The sequence below is a fragment of the Lonchura striata genome, chromosome 12 (genome assembly GCF_046129695.1).
Source record: "Lonchura striata isolate bLonStr1 chromosome 12, bLonStr1.mat, whole genome shotgun sequence".
Classification (NCBI taxonomy): domain Eukaryota; kingdom Metazoa; phylum Chordata; class Aves; order Passeriformes; family Estrildidae; genus Lonchura; species Lonchura striata.
The window spans coordinates 15,502,867-15,524,015 of NC_134614.1; the positions used below are offsets into that span (position 1 = coordinate 15,502,867).

At 58.4% G+C, this 21,149-nt stretch overlaps 1 protein-coding gene across 2 annotated transcripts; it reads left to right on the forward strand.

Moving 5' to 3' along the window:
- Nucleotides 1–61: 61 nt before the first annotated feature.
- Nucleotides 62–21,080, forward strand: USP19 (ubiquitin specific peptidase 19). Of its 2 annotated transcripts, XM_021531241.3 has the most exons (27): nucleotides 62–186; nucleotides 4,049–4,293; nucleotides 6,033–6,089; nucleotides 7,175–7,303; nucleotides 7,851–7,984; nucleotides 8,296–8,703; nucleotides 9,029–9,296; nucleotides 9,426–9,582; nucleotides 9,684–9,755; nucleotides 10,272–10,387; nucleotides 10,703–10,917; nucleotides 11,192–11,393; nucleotides 11,479–11,612; nucleotides 11,801–11,959; nucleotides 12,040–12,150; nucleotides 12,301–12,411; nucleotides 12,566–12,667; nucleotides 12,886–13,026; nucleotides 13,208–13,326; nucleotides 13,547–13,684; nucleotides 13,774–14,138; nucleotides 14,808–14,918; nucleotides 15,450–15,666; nucleotides 15,986–16,138; nucleotides 16,236–16,399; nucleotides 16,480–16,658; nucleotides 20,836–21,080. In XM_021531241.3, exons 2-27 carry the CDS (start codon nucleotides 4,185–4,187, stop codon nucleotides 20,974–20,976), a joined length of 4,212 nt encoding a protein of 1,403 aa, XP_021386916.2. In that variant the 5' UTR covers nucleotides 62–186; nucleotides 4,049–4,184; the 3' UTR covers nucleotides 20,977–21,080. The 2 variants fall into 2 exon arrangements, with proteins under 2 accessions (XP_021386916.2, XP_077642265.1); XM_077786139.1 differs by lacking the exon at nucleotides 6,033–6,089.
- The last annotated feature ends 69 nt before the right edge of the window (nucleotides 21,081–21,149 follow it).

The following is a 21,149-nucleotide window of genomic DNA, read 5'->3' on the forward strand; positions in this document are numbered from 1 at the left end:
CCCCCGCGCGCTCCCGGTGCCGCGGGAACGCGCCGCCCCCGGCCCCGCGCCACGTGACTCACCCGCGTGTCACGTGGGCGTGCCCGGCGGCTCCCGGAAGTGCGTCACGGGCTCGGGCCTGTCTCCGTTGTCGGCCCGCTCGGAACTTCGGCGCGGCACAAACAGACCGGAGCGGCGGGCGGGGCCGTGAGTGCGGGGCGGGCCGGGCCGGCCGGGCCGGGGCGGCGGCGGGGCCCGGGGGCGGCGAGCGGCGCCCGGGCCAGCGCGGGGTGAGGGCCGCAGCGGCGGGCAGGGCCCGGGGGCGGCGGGAGGCCGGGATGCGGCCCGTGGGCACGGGAGCCGGGGCGGCGGAGAGCGAGGCGGGCAACGGATGGCGGCGGCGGCTGCCTGTGACGGGCCTGAGTGGAGAGAACGTGCGGGGCTGCAGGAGCCGGGGCCGCGGCGCCTCAGAGCGGTGCTCGGCAGGACGGGCCGAGCGCAGCGGAGCAGCCCCGGGCAGGAGCCGGCGCGGTGACCTCGTGCTCCGCCCGCGGGGCCGTTCACACAAACACCGCTCACACCGACACCGTTCGCACCGACACCGCTCACAGTCCCCTAGCCCGCTCCCCGTGCCTGGGGCCGAGCAGCAGCGCCCAGCAGGCCAGGGGCTGCCGGCTCCTGTCTGGATGCTCTCGTCGCTATCCCTGCCCACGGCTGGCGGGTTGGAACCAGATGATTTAAAAGATCTCCTTCCAGCACAAACCTTTCTATGATTCAGTGATTGTCCCCAGAATGAGGGAGCTGGGCCTGCAGGGTTCCCCACTCAGCAGAGGGCTCACTGCTAGCACAATGCTTCGGGGGCACAGTGGTTTCCACGTGGGTTGGAAACATATTGTGTGACAGTGCTGGCTTGAGTAGCGGCCCCAGGGGACTCTGTGCTTGTCCTGGCTCCACCCGCGTGTCAGGCATGCCCAGAAACTCAAGTAAAAGTCAAGCTTGAGCCATGGGATTTCTGGTCCCTCAGGGGAACAAGAAACAGAAGGTGGCAAAAGTATTTGTGTACATGAGGGACATGTTTCTATTGTCTGTGTTGAGGACATGGAGGATCCAAAAGTCTGTGGAAAGATGATGCTGTTGGAATAGCCAGCCTTCTCTGCAGCTACCTCTGCAAAGGCCTTTGGGCACTGGTGGGGTGTGCAGTAGACAAGAATTGGGGAGCTCCTCCTGCCACGTGCTAAACCTGCCCCAGGCACGGGACACAGATTGCATCTCACTGAGCCTTTCTGCTGTCCATCCTGGTCTGGTGCTGCTCTGGGGAGGAGTGGCCCTTCTCCTTGGCCTCTTGCTCCCTTTCCTCTGGCTAGTCAAAATATTTGCAGTCTCAGCATGAGCTGGGTTGGGAAACTGCTCTGGGAGAAGACAGGGTTAGGAGAGAGCCCGGGCTGGATGTGGGTCTGGTACACACCACAGCACAAAGGCAGGCAGGGTAGAGGATGGGGAAGCACTTCTGCTCCCCGCAGCAGCATGGCCAGGCTTCCCTGGCTCTGGGGATTGAGTAAGGTTTTGTAGGAGTGGCCAGCTCATCAGGTGCTTCCCAGAGGTTCACCTGGCATCTAGCCAGAGTGGCTTTTCACCATGTCTCCCCTGCAGTGACGCCTACCGTGCCAACAGGAGTGGTGCCAAAACCTTTGTGCACCCAGGGGCTGAACATGCTGCCTGTATGTGTGTTTCCTGGTGGCAAAAAATTCGCCTGTTCTAATCCCTGAGTAACCTGTGCTTTGCCTTCGCTCCTCCAAAACCTTGAAGTGTGTGCAGCAGCCTCAGGCTGCCATCAATCTGGCAGCTGAAATGGGCAGAGCTCCAGCCCCCTTGGTTCCTGCCTGCCATGAGGAATGGCTGTCAGCAAAGCACCCGAGGGAGCTGAGCCCTCAGCGAGGCATGAGAGCAGCAGGCTTCTCCTGGAGGAGTGACAAGCAGGCATGCAACCCTGTCTCTCTTCCTCGCCCCTTTTTGGGCAGAGGTCTGTCCTTTCTCAGCCCTCCAGAACCCTTCTCAGAGCTTGTTTCACCCCTGCCCAGCAGTTATCCTCTGCCACCCCTTTGGAGGTGCAGGAAGAAGGCAACAGAGCCTCTCCTGACCCTGCATGAAGCAGTCACTGCTTCTTGAGTCATTTCTCCTGGGGTTTTCGCCTTGGAGGCAAAAGAAATACAACATGTTTGCCAAGCCTAGGTGAGCTTCTTCAGGAGACTGGAGCTGAGTGACAGCATGCAGCTGGCATCAGAAGCCTAGCCTGGTGAATCACTGCCACTTTCACTGCTGTGGGGGCCCTTCCCATTCCCTCTGGAGCCAGAAGTGCTTCTGCATCCTGGAGTGACCCAGTGAGTGCAGCAGCAACACGGGGATGATGATGCTGCCCTCCCACACTCTTCCAAGCTCTTTGGGACTGATACTGGACTCTGCTCAGCATCTCAGTCTCCAGGTCACTTGGGCCTCTGCACCATGGGTGGCAGGAGTTGTCTGTTCCAGGCAGTTGGGCTGGACTCAGCTTTTCACTTGGCTTCAGTGGCTCTTTGTGGTGAGGGCGAGTTGGCCTGAAGAGAAGTGGTTTGGATGCAGCACCGGTCATGGGGCTGGCTTTGCCAGAGCTGAGGGCAAGGCTTTGCTCTCTGGGGTTCCTCTCAGTTTGGGGCTGCTTGTTGGCCTGAACATTTCTAGAACACAAATGCCCTGGCAAAATGGGACTGGCAGGACAGAGCTGGCAGTGTCCTTCCTCTGTCAGAGTGCCTCCCTTGGAGTACTTCCTGCCTCTGGCTGTGCCCATGCACAGCAAGGGTCTGTGCTTGGTACATGGCTGAAAGCAGAACAGGGTGTTCCTGAGGGACAGCTTGCCTCCCACTGATGGAGAGGCAGGCTCAGTGGAGCTGGGCTAGGCCGAGGTGTTGTTGGGCTTGGCTCCGTGTCCTGAGATGGGAGCCAGGCCGTGGGATGTGTGTGAAACAGTGCACTGGGAGTTGTGGCAGGCAGCTGGCACCTGGGGGTGGGCAGGATCCGAGCTGGGCCCGTTTCCTTGCTGCAAACCCCTGCAGGCTGGCAGGCACTGCTAGGGTCAGGGTGTGCAGCCAGGGCAGCGAGGGAGGAAACCTTCCCAGCTCTCTGCTCACACCGCCTCCACGGGGACACCTCCAATGGGACTGCTTGCAGTGGGTTTTTTCATCTCTGCTCTCTCAAAGCCCTGAACACTGCAGGGTGACACTGTCGAGTGCAGTGGGCCAGCAGCTCGCAAGTGCTGTAGGGGAGCTGGCTTTATAGGGAGGGCATGTCTACAAAGGGGACAGGGGTGAACAACTTACATGCCCTGCTTAGCCTACTGTGTTCCTGGGGCACGAGGAGCAGAGGTGTCCTGTTTCCAGGCCAGGCCCCGCTGACGCTGTCTGTAAACTGGCTGGGAAATAAATATTCAAGGTGCAGTCATGCTGGTTAAGTTCCCAGCTAGTGGGAGAAGGGGGAGGAACTCTACTTTTGCCAGGGAGCTCTGCTCTCATCTGTCATGGGAGACTGTCCCAGGCCTGCTTCCTTCTTAGGGTGTTACTGGCTCCTATTCTGGTGCTGTTACACAGGACACTGTTTGACTGAAATAGCCGTCACTTGAAGCTGTGTGACAGGCTCCCCTAGTTTGACTCTGGAGGCTCAGTTTTGCAGATCCAGGCCTCCTCATGTCCTTGCCCTCGCCTGTGTCTCTGGGCGTTAGCGCCAGCAGCTGCTCTTGGCCAGTGTTGCTATAGTGGGAGCCATGAGCATGACACTTGCTTTCCAGGTTTTTAATGCGTGTCACATACTGAAGACCCCTGGTTGTATGTTGGGAGCTCTGACAAGCCCATGCTTTTGGCAGTAAGCACTGTAGCAGCTGTGATGAGGTAGGTTTCCTCATTGAGCGCTGCATGGGGCTTCCCATAAACGCCATGGTGAAGGTCATGTAAGGGCACTGGCCCTGAGGCAAAGAGTGGATCCTGCTGCTGTTGGGCCTTTTCCACCTGCTCCTCCTGCCATGCTTGCTCTTTCCTCTCTTTAGGCCATTACTTCCTTGCCAGAGAGTTTGACCACAGAGAGTCGCCAAGATAGCTGGGCCAGGAAGAAAACGTCGCACCCCTGACCCAGACTCCATTACCGACCCCGGCGGGCTGTTTGTGTCCTCCAAACGGCTGAAGATGTCCAGCAGCACAAATGCCCCTGGCCAGAGGAGAACATCTCGGGGCTTGGATGATGCCACCAACAAGAAGAAGCAGAAGGATCGAGCCAATCAGGAAAGCAAGGAAGGTGAGAGCCCCTCAGCATCACTGGTGAGCAGGCCCAGGGTGTCTCAGCCCCGCAGCCTGGGAGCCTCTCAGCCATCTGCTGCAGGATAAACAGATTTGACTAATCACTTCCTGCAGCTTATGGTAACCCATGTGATGTGGGATCTTCTTGACACAGTGTCCTCCCTGGACCTGTAACCTCCTTTCTTTGGGTACTACTTAGCCGCAGCAATGTTAGGAAGGTTGGGCCTGTGGCCTTGTTAGCTAATGTCTGCAGCAGGCTTTGGTGATTGTTTCTAGACTCTGCTTTGGACTGAGTGTGATCTGCCTCGATCCAGTGAGAGTGGAACTGAAACCTGTGGGTGCTCTTGCAGCTAGAGGCAGCACTGTGACCAGGAGTGCAAGGCCTGCGGGTGGGGCTGCTGCTTTAGTTTCTGAGTCAGAACAGGGTGTGGTTCAGGTGAAGTAGTTGCTGTAGAATAATTCCTTCTTTAATTGTCATGTATCCTTTGACAAAAATGATGCTTCGGGTGCAGTGAATGCCTGCGGGCAGGCCTGCAAGATTCTGTGTTGCTCTGGAAAGCTGTTTGATTTCTGTGCCTGCTCTGTTATGATTACTGTAACCTCAAAATCACAGGGTGTTTTATAGGCCAAGGTAATTGAGTGCTTGGCGAGGTCTGTGCCAGAGCGGCCGGGCGCAGTCCCCGATGTGAAATCCCACAGTGCAGAGCACAGCGCCACTTTCTCTCACATGGGAGGAGTGTGCCTCTGGTAGGGCTTGGCTCTGCATCCTCTGACGTGGGGGCTGTCTTGGGGGCAGCCATGCTGCCCCTGTCCCCTCTGTGAGAGGTGTTAAGAGACTGTGGATCCTCCACTTAGTGCTACTGCTGTGCTTCTCACACTGCCAGCCCCACCAGCACCTTTGCACCAGTGGCTGTAGTGGTCAGCAGAAGTTTCCTACTGGTTTGTACCTGGTCAAGGGAGGCAGCAACAGCCCTCTGAGCATTCCTGAGTGAAGACCACAGTTCCTGTTGCCACTATTTCTCCGCTCCAGGAGAATGTGCTGTCACTTTGGGCTGCTTGCCTGGCAGAGTTCACTGTTCTGTGGGGCTAGAGCAGGCCTGGAGACACTTCTGGCTGTTGGAGGTAATTCTGTGGGTAGCAGGGATTAGGTGTCAGGTCAGTTTGGTTCCCCACTCTGATCTGGAAGGAGGTTTTCAGATGTGGACGTTGGCAGCTTGTGCAGAAATGGAAATGTTAAAGTGCAGCTGAGCCACGTGGTTCTCTGGTTACAGCAGAATTAGTTTGAGCATGACCAAACACCAGGTTCTTTCTGTCAGATCAAAACAGCACTCCTCTATATGGCTGGGGGCTGGGACCTGGTCTACCAAGCTGGGCAACACAGCTGGGCCTGGATGCCAAAAGCTCACAATGAGATGTGCCTCAAAAGAGCAGTGCCTACATGGTGTAGAATTGTCATGTTGTTCCCATTGTGGGACTGTTGAGATTGGGATATGGTACTATGGCCCAAAGCAGCTGTCCTGGCACTGACTTGCTGCAGTGCTGCAGGCAGGACTCTGGGGAAGGAGAATGTGAGAAAGCAGAGGAGGGAAGTGGGCAACACATGCAGGATGATAGGCCTGGACACTGATTCAGGGTAGAACGAGGTCATGTGTGAAATTTTCAGCATCAGCTTGCTGGCCTATGTTGTGAGGTGACAGAATGACAGACCTGCCTGCGCTCTGCTTCTCTGCCCACCAGTGTCTCGCCCTGAGCTCGAGCAGGCTGAGACTACCCAGGAGAAGGACTCAGAGGAGGGTAAGTCGAGGTGTGTGCCAGCTGTCAGTGCATGGCCATGGAGTGCCCTTGCCAAGGGATCTGAAGCTCTCACCTTGTTGTCCAGTGCTCTGGCATTGAGCAGAAGCTAACATGAGCACTCCCTTGCCTCAGTGTTTTTCTTAACAGTATATAGCCTTCCCAGGGGCAGAGAAAGGCTGTCTGCAAGGAAGAGGCCCTGAGTATGTGGCAGGCTGCTTGCAACTCAGGTGTCCCAGTGCCACTGAGCACAGGCCTGGGATGCCTCACTGCTGACATCTGCTCTGCTTGTTTCTGAGTAGGACATGATGCTGTGCTGGGAACATCCCAAGCTGTGTCACCTTGTGGGCAGCATTGACTGGTTTCTGTCTCAGTCCAGGCCTGCTTTGGGGACAGAGTAGGGTGTCCTTGTGCCCCAGGGGTAGAACAAACCTGATTGAGACCAAGGTGATCAAAATCACTTCCTTGTGTTGAAGACTTCAGGTCATCAAAGGCCACACCTGGAGCCTGGCAGGCACACAGTGGAAATTCTGCCTGCACCAGAGTACCACTGCTGCATTCTTTTCTCACCCATTGGCGTACTTGCCCATTGGCCAGCCTGTCCATCTTTCAGCTGTGTTAGCCACACTCACCTGGCAGGAGTGCATTACTTTGATGGTTGCAGCTGAGCTGCTTGGTTTGCATATGCAAAGGGGAAGTGGCAATTTCTGATTGTGGTCAGAGTCCACCTAAATCCCCCAGAGTAATTCTGTGGCTTCCTTGTTCCTTGGGAAAGCAGTAATTGCTTTGTCGTTGGCAGGAGCCACCCTTTCTTCCCAGCTGCCACTGCTGCTTGTGGCAATGCCAAGAACAGCACTGCCTTTCTGATCTCTCTGGTTCCCACCGGGATACATCTGCCCTGCTGCAACATGTGTTCTTGTTTGTGGCCTATCTGATGAGGGCAGGTCCCTTTTAATTGTCGTGATCTGTGTTCCCTGTGGTGACCTCTTTAACTGCGTGTGTGTTCAGGCTTGCATTCCCCAGCCAAGGAGTGGGCACTTCAGGCTCATTCCCTAGCAAGTGGGTGACACTTCCCTCCCTTTTCCTAGACCTGCTGATGGACTGGAAGCAGAATGCCGATGAGATCATTATCAAGTTGAATTTGGGCACTGGAGCTCTGAAGACAGAGGATGTACATGCTGATTTCACTGACACGGACTGTGTGGTCAAACTACCAGGTATGGCAGTGGAGCAACTGCTGCTAGCATTTATCCACTGGGATTTGGCGCAGCTCTGGGCCAAGCACGGGGTTGCTGCAGGCAGACATCAAACCTTTCCCTCAGAGGCAATGCCCTGCTCTCAGCTGGCACACACTCAGGCAGCAGACGGGGCCCATAGGAGAGCATTGTAGAGCTGGGGAGGGCAGGACTGGCCTCTGTGCCAAGTGAACAAATGTCCACGGCCGCGCCAGTGCGTCTCTGTCCCCTGCTTGCTGGGATGGCTGAGTCAGTCCTGGGTATCCTTTGGAAAAATGACTGTGCCCTGAGGGCAGGGAGGCCCAGGGCCTTCCTACTGGGAAGAAGGCCAGCCAGATGTACAAAGCAAGTTCAGGAAAGCTGGCTGGAGCCCTGGAAGGCTCCTGGGGTATGGTGGCAGCCTGCCTGCAGCTTTCTTGGCTCTGACTGAGTGCTTCCTTCATCCTGGGGGCAGGTGAAAGGGGGCTGTGGGTTAGGTGACAGCTGCCTGGAGCACTGCCTGAGGTAGTGGTTCCCCTCTGCTTTACAGACGGGCGCCAGTGGAGTTGTCAGTTCTATGAAGAGATCGAGAGCTCCTGCAGCAAGATCCAGTGCAAGAAGGGCAACTTTCTACAGCTTGTGCTGCAGAAGAAGATCCCACTCCATAACTGGTCTTCACTTCTGGTAAGGAGGGAATAATCTGTCTGTTAAGGGAATTTGTGGAGCCCTGGGGAGCTGGGGTCACCTCCAAGCTCCCTGCTGTTGAGCTGCCCAGGGAGCAATGTGGGGCACATCTTTCATCTATGTGCTGCATGAGCTATCTGCCACTGTCCCAGGGAGTTGTATCCCTGTTTCTGCCTGCCATGCATTCCAAGGTTCTGGAGTAGAGTCCTGGTGCAGTCTGGGAAGGGGGAGTGAGGGTGAGGGGTTGATAGGGAACCTGAAAGATGCTGCTACCTGAATACCTTCCCACTGTGCTGCATTGCATTTTACAGAAAAAAAGGAAAGACGGATCCAAAGAACTGGCCAAAGGGGCTGCGTGCTGGGAGAACGGGAAGGAGAAGGCTGCTTCTGCAGAGTTGACCCCTGAAGAGCTGAGGGCTGAAGGCACAGAGCCACCAAGATCCCGGCGGGAGCCCTCCAACCCCAAGCGTGCTCCAGGAAGAAGCGAGGCCCTGGGAGGGAAAAGCCCAGCCAGCCCAGGGACACAGAGTGGCCCCAGTGCCAAGAGGGCAGTATACCTCAAAGTAGCTCCCACTGAAAAGGAGTCGAATGCCAGGGTCACCGGGAGCACAGAGCCCAGCAAAGGGCACAGTGGGAGGGCCAGCAGCCGCCGCAACGGCAGAGCCAGCCAGGCCGATGCACCCGCGGCCCTCGCAGACCTCGCACTGCCACTCGAGAAGGTACCCGGGGACCTGGCTGGACAGGGTACCCCTGCTTCCTCTGCCCTGTGCAGGGGATGCAGGACCCATCCCTGCCAAGAAGGATGAGGTGGGCTCTGGGATGCTGAGGGCTGACAGGAGGACCTGTGGTGGAGGAGAGGGTGAAGTGAGGACCCTGCAGTTGCTGTGCTGTGGTGCTAGTGGGGCTGAGCTGGCATGGGATGTGCAGGGAGAAGCGGGTGGTGTGGAGCTGTGCCTCACTGGCTGGCAGGAGCCACAGTGGCTGGGCCAGGGCAGCTCAGGGATGACAGTGTCTGTGTTTCACTGTGTCTTTCTGTATTGAAAGGCTGTGGTTTTGGCCAAAGAGACTGTTCCCGTGGAGATGCCTCCTCTTGCAGCTACCACAGAGGTGCTCCCCCATCGTGTTGCCACCTGTGTTGAGAAGAGAGTCCTGCAGCCAGGCAGCCCTACTGAGGCCTTGCGGAGCCGGGACTGCCTGCCTGTCCTGGGAGAGAGCTCTAAGGCCATCCCAGTGGCCACCCCTCCCATGGGCAGAGATGGTGAGAAGAGGGACTGGTCCAAGGACGACGTGGCTCTGGAAGCAGCAGCTGACGGTGAGTGGCCAGAGGCCATGGGGTGAGCCTGGTCAGGAAGGCCCATCTGCTCAGGACCTTTCCTGGGTCAGCTTGCATCTCCAACATGCAAGGAAGAAAATCTCTCTCTCTGTGGTTTTCCTTACTCAGAGCCAGAGCCTTTTGTAAGCCTGACCTTTGTCAAGAATGACTCATACGAGAAGGGCAATGATCTGGTGGTGGTGCATGTCTATGTGAAGGAGATCCACAAGGAGACATCCAAGGTGTTGTTCCGGGAACAAGACTTCACACTAGTGTTCCAGACGAGGTACAAGTTTGCCTCAGGATGATGGCAGGCTGCTGCATAGCTCCTGATTGTGGCTGGGCTACTTGTTTGTTCACCTCTGCTCACTCTCAATTTCTCTGCAGTGATTCGAACTTCCTTCGTCTCCATCCTGGCTGTGGGCCCCACACGGTGTTCCGGTGGCAGGTGAAACTCAGGTATGACTCCTGTCCTTCTAACCCACACCAGGGCAAGGGAGGTGAGAGTGCAGAGCTGGAGCAGGAACCAGTCCCATCTGGTGGCTCTGTACAGGGAACACTCGTTTCTGCATCTGGAGGTTTCACTTATACCATGCTACACTGGTGCCCTGAGCCTGGTCTGCCTTGGCTGAGTGCTGCTTGCAGAGGAGGAAATCCCAGTCTCGCCTTGCGTGCAGTTTGCCCCAGGCTGTTCTAGACCTCTTGGGACAGAGCCAGACCAGCCTGTGTGCTCTTTGGGTAGGATGTGCAGCAGGAGAGAGCCAAGCAGAATGGATCTGTCAGAAAAGAGGTGCTCTGTGTGCTCAGTGTGGCCAGGCTCAAGGGTTTCCACCCTGCTTTGCCAGGGCTACCTCAGGATTAGTGCTAGCAGGGTCCCTACTGCCTGGAGGTCATGGGTGTGCTATGCAAAGGCTTTGGCATGTCTGAGGCTGCTGTGGGGTCTGGGGCACCTCTGACTTGCTGCGTGCCTTGCAGGAACCTGATTGAGCCGGACCAGTGCACGTACAACTTCACAGTGTCTCGCATTGATGTCTGCCTGAAGAAACGCCAGAGCCAGCGCTGGGGCGGGCTGGAGGCTCCAGCCACACGAGGTCTGCACCCTGCCTTCATGTCCGTCCTGCCTGCCTGCTGCACTGCAGTGGGGCATGGACCCTCCTCACCACTACCAGCTGCCAGCTGGTGCTGGGTCCTCTGGCATGGAATGGTGGGGATGGAGAGGGGCTGAGTGGGTGCAGGTAGGAGGGATGTGAGCCAGGGTGTGAGCCAAGGGATAGGAGAAGGGCACTGCTGTTTCCCTTGCTCATGGGTAGGAGAGAGCCTGTGTAAGTGTGGACTGAGCAGTTCAGCCCCATGGTGGGCAATGTGTGGTGCTGCTAACCACAGGCCCACCCTTCCCCCTTTTTAAGGTGCAGTGGGTGGTGCAAAGGTTGCCATGCCTACAGGCCCTACCCCTCTGGATAAGAACCCTCCGGGCAGTAACCAGCACCCCCTCTCCAGCAAGGAAGAGGCCCGAACCAGTGACAAAGAGAAGCCACGTGTGGAAGATGGGGCTCTGGATGGCGTGGCAGCCCGTACGGCCACAGAGCACTTGGCAGTGAAGCAGGAGCCACACATTCCTTCGGTGAGTGTGGTCATGCTGGCTTTGACCTGGATAGGGGAAAGAGAGACACCTCCTCAGTGCCACTCTGGAGACTGAAGTACTCCTGGAGGAGGAAGTGTGGTGCCCCTCAGTCGTTGGAGCAGGACTGGGGGCAGCCGTTGGCCTGTCTGTCCCAGTCCAAGTGGGAGATGGTGTGATGGCTTCAGCCCTCTCTGGGGGTTTTCCTGGGCTTTCAAGTTCCTCTGGTGTTCCCAGAGAGACTCCCACACTCTCACACTTGCCTCTGCTTTGGCAGCCCAAACCAACATGTATGGTGCCACCAATGACACACAGCCCCGTGAGTGCCGAGAGCGTGGAGGATGATGAGGATGAGGACGAGAAGAAGAAAGTCTGCCTGCCTGGCTTCACGGGGCTGGTGAACCTGGGCAACACCTGCTTCATGAACAGTGTCATCCAGTCCCTGTCCAACACCCGGGAGCTGCGTGACTACTTCCATGGTGAGCCCACACTGGGAGCCCAGCGGAGCTTGGCCACTCAGATGAAGAAGCCAGCAGCCACCTTGAGCTCCTGCATTTCTTACAGATCGGTCCTTTGAGTCAGAAATCAATTATAACAACCCACTGGGGACGGGTGGACGCCTGGCCATCGGCTTTGCCATGCTGCTCAGAGCACTGTGGAAGGGCACACACCATGCCTTCCAGCCCTCTAAACTGAAGGTAGGGCCCTTGGCATTGGTGCTCAGCAGGCCCTGCTGTGGGTCCCCAGTATTCCTTTGTGGGCACCTGGCTCTCCTGCAAGTGCCACAGAGAGCTCTGTGTGGGTGGATGCAGCCAGGGCTTGTGCATGGGGCAGGCAGTGCTGCCAGAGGTGTGCTGACCAGCCCTGACTACTGTGCTCCCCACAGGCAATTGTGGCCAGCAAGGCCAGCCAGTTCACTGGCTATGCCCAGCATGATGCTCAGGAATTTATGGCCTTTCTGCTTGATGGCCTGCATGAGGACCTCAACCGCATCCAGAACAAGCCCTACACAGAGACTGTTGACTCAGATGGGAGGCCTGATGAGGTGAGAGTCTTCCTTCCCCAAAGTCACTGGGAGAACAGCTTGGGTGGTATAATGAGGTGCTAAGCCCTTTGTTCCTGCAGGTGGTAGCTGAGGAGGCTTGGCAACGACACAAGATGAGGAATGACTCGTTCATAGTAGACCTCTTCCAGGGCCAGTACAAATCCAAGCTCGTGTGCCCGATGTGCTCCAAGGTAGGGCAGCCCTGAAGGTTCTGTCCCTGTCCTGGTTGTGCAGAAGAAGTATGCTCCTGACCCTCAGAGAGCACAGGTCACAGGGCAAGGCTGGATCTGCTGCTCAGCCACAAGCACTTCCCACAGCTGAGTGTGTTTTTGTATCTGCAGGTATCTATTACCTTTGACCCCTTCCTGTACCTTCCCGTGCCCCTCCCACAGAAGCAAAAGGTGCTGACCGTCTATTACTTTGCAAAGGAGCCACACAAGAAACCCATCAAGGTAAAGGATACTTCTACCTTGGGGAGGGAGCCTAAGAAGGCTCCTGGGGGTGCCCCAGGCAGCTGGTCATGTGCCAACCGGCTAAGCCGTGTGTTAAATAAGGGCTCGTATGCCTTAGTGTGGTGTGACTAATGTGGCACTTTCTTGGTGGCAGTTCCTCGTGAGTATCAGCAAGGAGAACTCCAGTGCCATGGAGGTACTTGACTCAGTTGCCCACAGCGTGCGTGTGAAACCAGAGAACCTGCGCCTGGCAGAGGTGAGAGTGCTGGGCACATACCAGCTCTGGAGGGTTAGGCCACCACAGTAGGGCCTGGGGGATGTCCATCTTTGCCTTGTGAGGTGGTGAGCTGAGCACAGCATCCTTGAGCTGCTGCTCTTCCCACAGCTCACTGTGAGGCTGAGGTCTGTGGCTCTCTGAGGAGAGGACACATAGGGCAGCCCTCACACGGCCATGCTCCACTGCTTTCCTGGCAGGTGATCAAGAATCACTTCCACCGCATGTTCCTGCCATCTCACTCCCTAGACACAGTCTCGCCAACGGACCTGCTGCTTTGCTTTGAGGTGCTGTCCCCAGAGCTGGCCAAGGAACGTGTGGTGGAGCTTCAGGTCCAGCAGGTAAGAAGGCATATTGGGACTACTGGGAGGGATGCAGGAAGGCTGAGCCATAAGTGGGACTGAGCAGGAGGGGCAGAACTGCACACAAGGGCAATTAGCTACAGTGAGCATGGATGCCCACCAAGGCTGCCTTGTCCTGCCCAGGTGCCCTTCCCTGTCCAATGGGTCCTTTCTCCTGCAGCGTCCACAGGTGCCCAGTGGCCCTGTTGCCAAGTGTGCAGCCTGCCAGAAGAAGCAGCTGCCAGAGGATGAGAAGCTCAAGCGCTGCACGAGGTGCTATCGAGTTGGTTACTGCAACGTGTGAGTTGGCTTGGTGCCTGGCAGGGATGGAGGGTCTCCTGCTGTGAAGGGCTGGATGGGAGAGCTCTGCCTGGTGGGAGAAGGTGGGATGGATCTGCCCTTTGGGATGGAGCCAGTTGAACTCCTGGTGTTCCCCTTGTCCCCAACCGTCTGGCCCTGCAGTGCTCCTTCCCTGGCTGTTCAAGGGTGCTGAGTTCAGCAGGGTCTATGTGTGTTACAGGGCATGTCAGAAAACACACTGGCCAGACCACAAGGCTTCGTGCCGTCCTGAGAACATCGGTTTCCCCTTCCTCATCAGTGTGCCCGAGTCCCGCCTCACCTATGCCCGCCTGGCCCAGCTGCTGGAGGGCTACGCAAGGTGAGAGTCCAGGGAAGGAGGGTGCTTCTGCTCCACAGCTGAGCTCAGCCCCATGTCTGGCCAGCTCTAACTTCCACCTCCATGCCCAGGTACTCGGTCAGCGTGTTCCAGCCTCCATTCCAGTTGGGCCGGATATCACCAGAGCAGGGGCTGCAGCCTCTGCACTCGGACAAGCTGGAGCCCCTGGCCAAGAGCAGCTGTGCAGCAGCCACCTCTGCTCCTGAGCTGGGAGATGGGGACAGGGTTTCAAGCCTCCCTCAGGAGCCCCCGCTCTCGCCAGCTGTGCCTGAGCTGCAGCCAGAGATGGGGGATACTGCCACTGTCCGGAGCAAGGTCCTGACAGCCAGGAGTTCCCTCCTGAGCTTGGATTCAGGGTTCTCTGAGCACATGGAGTCGCAGGGTGACAGCTGTTGTGAGAAGGAGCCATCCTATGAGAGAGCCCTCAAGCCAGAAGGTAAGAGGTGCTGAAGTGCTGGCTGTGTCTGTGCCAGGAGCTCGGGCAATTCTCCCTCCTTGAGGTGACCTCCCAGCACAGCATCTCTTCTCCTCTTGTGAGTTTGGTCTGGAGATTCTTGGGAACACAGATGAGGCCATGGGAGCTTTGTTTTGGCACTCTTGCCTCACCTGAAATGCCTGCCTGCCTACCTACCCACGCTCTGCCCTGCCCTGGCAAAGCCCAGGGTGTAGAGCAGAGACCTGATGAGGAGAGAGGTGGGAGTGTTGTGTTGTTGTGGGAGAGGTGGGAAGGTGGGGGCTGGCAGAAGTCCTGTGGGAGCAAGGCAGAGCTGGTGCAGGCTGAGCCCCTGGGGGCTGTGAGCAAAGCACTTCGCTCGCTCTGACTCAGCTGCATGGGAGCAGCCTCTCGCGCTCGGCTGCCTGGCTGTCACGTTTCCAGACACTCGTCTCAGGATGGCAGCAATGTGCAGTGAAGGGGCAAGGCAGGCAGAGGAGCACAGCTTGCCAGGGGCAGGCGCCTGCTAAAAATAGTCAAGGACACGGGCACGTGGTTGTGTCCCTTCAAGGCCGTAGCATGTGAGGTGGGGGTGGGGGCGCTGCAAATTCTTGGCCCCTACGCAGGGCAGACAGGCAGTGCCACCACAAATCTGTCTGTGCCTATTCACAGCTGCCATCCCTGGGTACCAGCACACTCCAGACTCGCTGAGTGCCCGCGCCACACAGTTCTACATCACTAAGATCGATTCTGCCAACCGAGAGCACAAGCTGGAAGATAAAGGTGAGCCAGAACCCTGTAAAGCACCACCTTCATTGCTTACAGCCTCTGCCGGGGTAGTGGATCTACCTGGCCAGGGTGCTAGAGTCTGCTTGGCACAAGATAAGCCCAGGTGTCCACACTGGGACATCTGAAAGCTGCATCTGACAGGGCAGGAAAGGGCTCTGCTTCACAGAGCCTCTGTTTAGACACTCTTCTTGGGTATGACATTCCTGTTCTCCTCAGCAAATAGGTCAATTCCTTCCAACCTCATGTATTCTCAGAGGGTCTGTGATCTCTGGGTCACCTCTTCGTTTGAATGGGATGCCCACACCATGTGCTGGTTGTGGGGGTACTGCTGATGAAAGGGCTGTGCCAGTGTTGCACCCTGTAGGCTGAGGGGCTCTGCATGATCAACGTGGCCAGGGGTTACCTGTCTCTTTCTGCCTGCTCTTTTTGATCACTGTATCTAACTGGGATGGACAAGATTGCTTCAGCAAGGTGGCCTCGTCCAGCCTGGCGCAGTAGGTGTGTGAGGTCTGTGCCCCTTCACAGGTGACATCCCCCTGGATCTGACAGATGACTGCTCCCTTGCCCTGGTGTGGAAGAACAATGAGCGCCTCAAGGAATTTGTGTTGGTAGAATCTAAGGAGTTGGAGTGTGTGGAGGATCCAGGCTCGGCCAGCGAAGCGGCCCGGGCTGGCCACTTCACCCTGGAGCAGTGCCTCAATCTCTTCACGAAGCCTGAAGTCCTAGCCCCAGAGGAAGCGTGGTGAGGAAGGCAGCAGGGTGGGTTCCAGCCAACGGGCCCAGACAGCAGCAGGGGTTTCCCAGGAGCTGCCTGGGCCTGCACGCTGTTTCTACTGGCAGCCAGGAACAATGAGCTGCCCTTCCCTGTGCACTTGGAAGGGCTGAGCCACTGGGGAGCAAAGCTAGTGCTCTGCAGGACTGTACTGGCCTGCCCTTGACAGAAGAGGCTGAGCCCTCCCACATACCCTTTGCCAGCCCTGCATGTGGGGACCCTGGGGCTGAGCTGGGCTGCAAGGACTGAGGCTCTCCCCATGCCAGTAACAAGCACACTCTTCCCCCAGGTACTGCCCCAAGTGCAAGCAGCACCGTGAGGCTTCCAAGCAGCTGATGCTGTGGCGGCTGCCCAATGTCCTCATCATCCAGCTCAAGCGCTTCTCCTTCCGCAGTTTTATTTGGAGGGACAAGATCAATGACATGGTGGACTTTCCCGTCCGGTGAGAGCCCAGGGGATGATGTGTCTGGGTTGGCACTGCCTCTGCTGACCTGCAGTGCAGCCTGATCACCCTTGATGGTCGCTGTGTCTCTCCATAGGAGCCTGGATCTGAGCAAGTTCTGCATTGGTCGGAAGGGAGAGCAGCAGCTGCCTATGTATGACCTGTATGCTGTGATCAACCACTATGGAGGCATGATTGGAGGGCACTACACAGCATACGCCCGCCTGCCCAACGACAAGAACAGCCAGCGCAGCGACGTGGGTGAGCCTCTGTCACCCTTGCCACCCCTCTGCTCCTGCAGCTGTGACTTCTCTGCTTGCTTAACCCTTCCTCCTCCTCAGGCTGGCGGCTCTTTGACGACAGCACAGTCACCACTGTAGATGAGAGCCAGGTGGTGACCAGATACGCCTATGTCCTCTTCTACCGCCGGAGGAACTCTCCTGTGGAGAGACCCCTGCCAGGGCATCCCTCAGACCACCGCGCCGAGCGCACCCCCTCTGCCGAAGCTGCTGCCAGCCAGGTGAGCACTTGCGTCCCTTTCGCCACTGATGGAGCCACAGAGCCTTGAAATTTGCTCAGGGGCCCACATGCAGGGGCCCTGCCCGTCTTTACCTGCACCCACAGAGCCTGGTGCAGCTGTGGTGCAGTGCCTTTACCCCTTTGATAGCAAAGAGCTTGCGCCAGCTGGGTGTTGGAGCCTGTCTTGCCGTGTTCTCGCTGTGGGCTTGGGACAGTCCCTGTCCTGAGGGATCACAGGAGAGCTGGTTTTCATCATCAGTGTGGAGGTGGGAGGGCACTGGAAGAGGAAAAAGGGGCACAGCCTCACTGGGGTCTGCGTTGGAGGAGGGGTTGTGAGCAGTGCAGTAGGATCTGGTTGTGCTAGGGAGCAGTAAGAACTTGCCCTCCAGAGCCACTTTAAAGGCAGGGTGGGGAACACTCTGCTGGGGCTCAACTCAGGGCCAAGCCAAGTGCAAAAAAGGTAAATGCCAGTGCTGAGCCAGAGGCCTGGCAGCCTTCACAGGGTGCTGTAGAGAAACCTGCCAGAGCGAGCTCTGTTGCTGGGTGGCCTGGGAGGGAGGGACTGGGGGTGGGCTGGATGGCAGTGTGCTTTCAGAATGCAGTGGTAGGGAATGGCTGCACTGATCTTCTTGTGGAAGTCAGGAAAGCTGAGACTGGTGCCCACCTGGTCAGATCCCATGCACCATTGTGCTGCAGACGTTCCCTCCATGCTCAGCACCTCTGTGGGCCCACAGAATCTGAGGATGATGCTCAGTTCATCTCCAGCATGACTGCACATGTGTGCCCAGAGGGGCCTTTCTGGCCTGGCCTCCCTGCCCCTCTGGCTCATCCTCCCATTGGCCCAGTGCTGGTTAGGCATTCCAGCTCTGCCCTCTTGCCTAAGGACAAGCTGTCTGTCTCTGAGGCCAGTGAGGCTGTCTGACATGCTGGTGTCTGCCTGCCTGGGCTGTTCCTGCCCTGTGTGCTTGTTTTGGGGCAGCCTGAACAATAAGAAAGCTGCATTGCTTCTCACACACTGGTGGTGAGAGCCTTCAGGGACCAAACTGGCACTGTGGCTCACTGTGTGCCCCATGGCACCAGGGTTCATCAGGTTGCTCTGTGGTACTGGGGTTCACTGGGCCCCTGGCAGCACTGGTTCCCCTGCGGTAATGGGATGCATTGGATCCCAGTGGGGCTCAGCAGGTCCCCAAGCACCCTGGACCACCTGCACCCTCCGTGGCACTCGGTGCCCTCCAGAGACCTGCTCCCTGACTGGCTTCTCTGCGCGATCACCGACATGAAGGGCCAAGCCGTGGCTGGCTGCCTGTGGAAAATCCTTCTGGAACCTGGGCTACAATTGGTTGTCAGAGCATTCCTACCCACCAAAGCAGAGCTGTGACTGGCTGTACTGGCACTGTGCCTCCTGCTCCTGCTGCTCCAGCTGGCTCTGGATTGGCTGTCATTTGAAAGATCCTGTCGGGATCACAGAAGCTGGGCTGTGACTGGCTGCTGCCTGCTCCCTTGCCTCCTGGATCCACCAATGCAAGTGCATCTGCTCCATCGGGATCCAGCTGCTGGCTTCACTCCCTGCAGTCCCGTGAAGACCCTGCCCCGCAGCTGCCCACGCTCCTTCCCACAAAGCCACCCACCGGAGCTCCACACACCAGAGACCCTGAAGAGCTGCGGGGGCGGGCGTGACCACAACGGTGCTGCATGGGGAGGCGGGCTGGCTGGCTGGGCACGGGGCTGGGCTTGCAGGCAGCTGCCTGCCCCGGGGGATGGCAAGGGGTGTTGCCCGTTGTGTTCTCCAAGTGCTGACGCAGGTTTCCACATCGCAGGCTTCTCTGATCTGGCAGGAACTGGAGGCTGAAGAACAAGAGCTGCAGCTTGAGGCACCCCAAAGGCCTGCAAGAAACTCTTGGAGGCCCTGTGGCCAGAAGCGAACTCCGGGCACCCCCCACCACCCAGATGAAGGCTGCATCAGATACTTTGTCCTGGCCACCACAGCTGCAATTGTGGCTCTCTTCCTGAACGTCTTCTACCCGCTCATTTACCAGCCCCGCTGGAGATAGGCCCAGGCGCGTGGCCAGCTGCGGGAGCAGGGCCGCCAGGGCACGCGCCGTCCTAGGACGCTGTGAGACGAAGACATGAGGCAGCAGGACAGAAATCGCTGGGAAAGACTCGCCAAGGGAAACATGGGGCTGTCGGCTCCTGTCTGTCTGCCCTGGCATCTCCTGTGCCAGCTGGCAGGCCTGTGTGGCCAGCCTACTACCTTGCCAAAGCACAGCCCAGAACCAGAAACTCCTTTGCCCTTCCTTGCTGCCCACTGGGAGTGGGGCAGGCCTCAAGGCTACCTGCTGCTCAAGAAGAGACGTTGCTGCTGCAGAGTTGCTGGGGCCTGAGAGCCCTGTGGGCACATCAACCATCTCTGCTTGGCTCCCAAGAAAGAAGTGGAGACCTGCCGGGAGGCTGCAGCAAGGGCAGGATGCCCTGACACGGGCCCTGGCTTGGCCACCTGTCTCAGCTGTGCTGCTGCACGAGCCTTGAGCTCCCCTGGGGCTGGGGCTACCCACGGTCCTTGGCCAGCCCAGTCTGCCCTGCTAGCCTTCTGCTGAGCCTTTTGGTGCCAGCTAGCTGCCTGTGCGCTGGGAGTGTGTCTGCTGCGCTCCTGTGCTGGGGCTTGTCACCAAGGACTTGTGTGCTTCCTTGCTGAGCCCCAGACAGCTGTTGGGGAGCCTGGCAATCCAGACTGAGGTGCCCATGGTGAGCACTCATCTCTGTGGGTCACTGCCTCCCACCAGTCCGTGGGGCTGTGTGCTGACAGCATCTGGGGGAGTTGTCTCTTCATGGCAGTGTGATGCAACACCTCATTTGCGAGGGTACCAGCTGCCCCTGCTGTGGGAGAGGCATGGAGGGAACATAGATATGACCATGGTACATTAATAAAGCCAGGTTTTCCAAAGAATTGCAGCATTCCTGTCCTGTGTGCTGGGACTCCCACACAGAGGCGAGGACTCCACACTGGGGTCACCTGAGGCCGCTCTGTGACCCAGCTGGCACCAGGACCATCTCTTGGGCTTTGCTGGGTGTCTGGTGCACCCTGTGTGGCAGCAGGCTCAGGGGAGAGCTCTGCCTGCTCATGCCATGGGGCACAGGCTGGGCTCTAGTCCCAGCTGCAGAGTGAGAGCCTCACGGGACACGTGCAGGGCGTAGGGAGACCAGCAGGGCCAGGAGCAGGCAGTCCCCTGAGGCTGGAGCACAGGCTGCTACTCCAACCGTGTCTGACATTGAGACGTGTTGCCCTTGGCTGAGCGTGGCTCACACAGCTCTGGCATATTTGGGTGTGAGAGGTGACTTCAGAGCCCTGTGACTTTCTTTTCCATCTCCACTGCTGTTCTGCTGGCAGTGCCCTCAGCTGGCCCGGGAAGGATGTTTTTGCAGTGAAGGGGTTTGTTTGCATTTTAGGCTGGAGGCTGAGCTGGACTCCCCCTACCTCTGTCCCTCTTCCACGTGCTGAGGTTTACTCCCCTCCCAAGCACGTCCCAGCCGGGGAGCCCGTCAGGGCTGTGCCGTGGTCATGAGGTGCCTGTCCTGGAACAGTTGCCTCATTGTCTACAGCCCTGGGTCTCAGCAGCTTCCCCCGCTCACCCACAGTGCTGGCCTCGTGGGTCTGAGTCAGTGCCCGGCGCCGGTGGGCTGACCTCTGCTCCGACTGGTGCTGGCACCCCAGGGTTGGGGCCCACAAGCTGCTGCCTGCACCTACCTGCCCTCATTGGCGGTGGGTGGCCGGCAGCTAGGCCTGACAAGGTGCTCTCAGCCCTGGAAATCCCCTCTGGCCCTGCTGTGTTCCTCAGACCTCCGGCAGGCACTGGCAGCGTGCCCGTGGCCTGTCCCTGCTGCCCGTGCTGGGTGCAGGGCTCCGCTCCGACCGCCAGTGGCTGAGCAGCCCTGGGGCAGGAGTGTGCTGCGGCCTGGCTCTGCTGCAGGGCCGGAGGGGCTGCCTCCAGCGGCCCTGGGCACGCTGCTTCCCTCTGCCCTGCGTGGGGCTTGCCACCAGCTGCTGCTCTCTAAGCCCAGGGGCTGCACATTCTGTATGTGGGGCTGTCCCCCCGGGCACCTCTCCAGCCCCTCAGGAGCAAGGGAGGGAGATGGGTGGGCAGGGTGCAAGTCTCCCTCTCATGCCCACCTTCTGCTTGCAGGGTCTGCCCCCGGTGCCGTTCGGATCCGGCCTGGCCCCCGAAGGAGCCCCGCCGCTGGCTGCGGAAGGCCTCCCCGAGCGTTTTGCCAGCCCCGCCGAGTGCCCAGCCCCCTCCTACAGCAGCATGGAAGAAGTCGACTAGGGTGTCATGGGGGGCCTGGCCTGGGAGTGTGGGCCAGGCACTGGGGGGTGGGGGGATGGGGGAATCGGGGTTTGTCCTGCGCTCATTAAACTCTCTGAACTCCACTCGCCTCTGCTGCCTGCTATCCCTTGGACCCTCTGCCTGGTGCGTCGGGGCACCATGTCCCCAGTGTG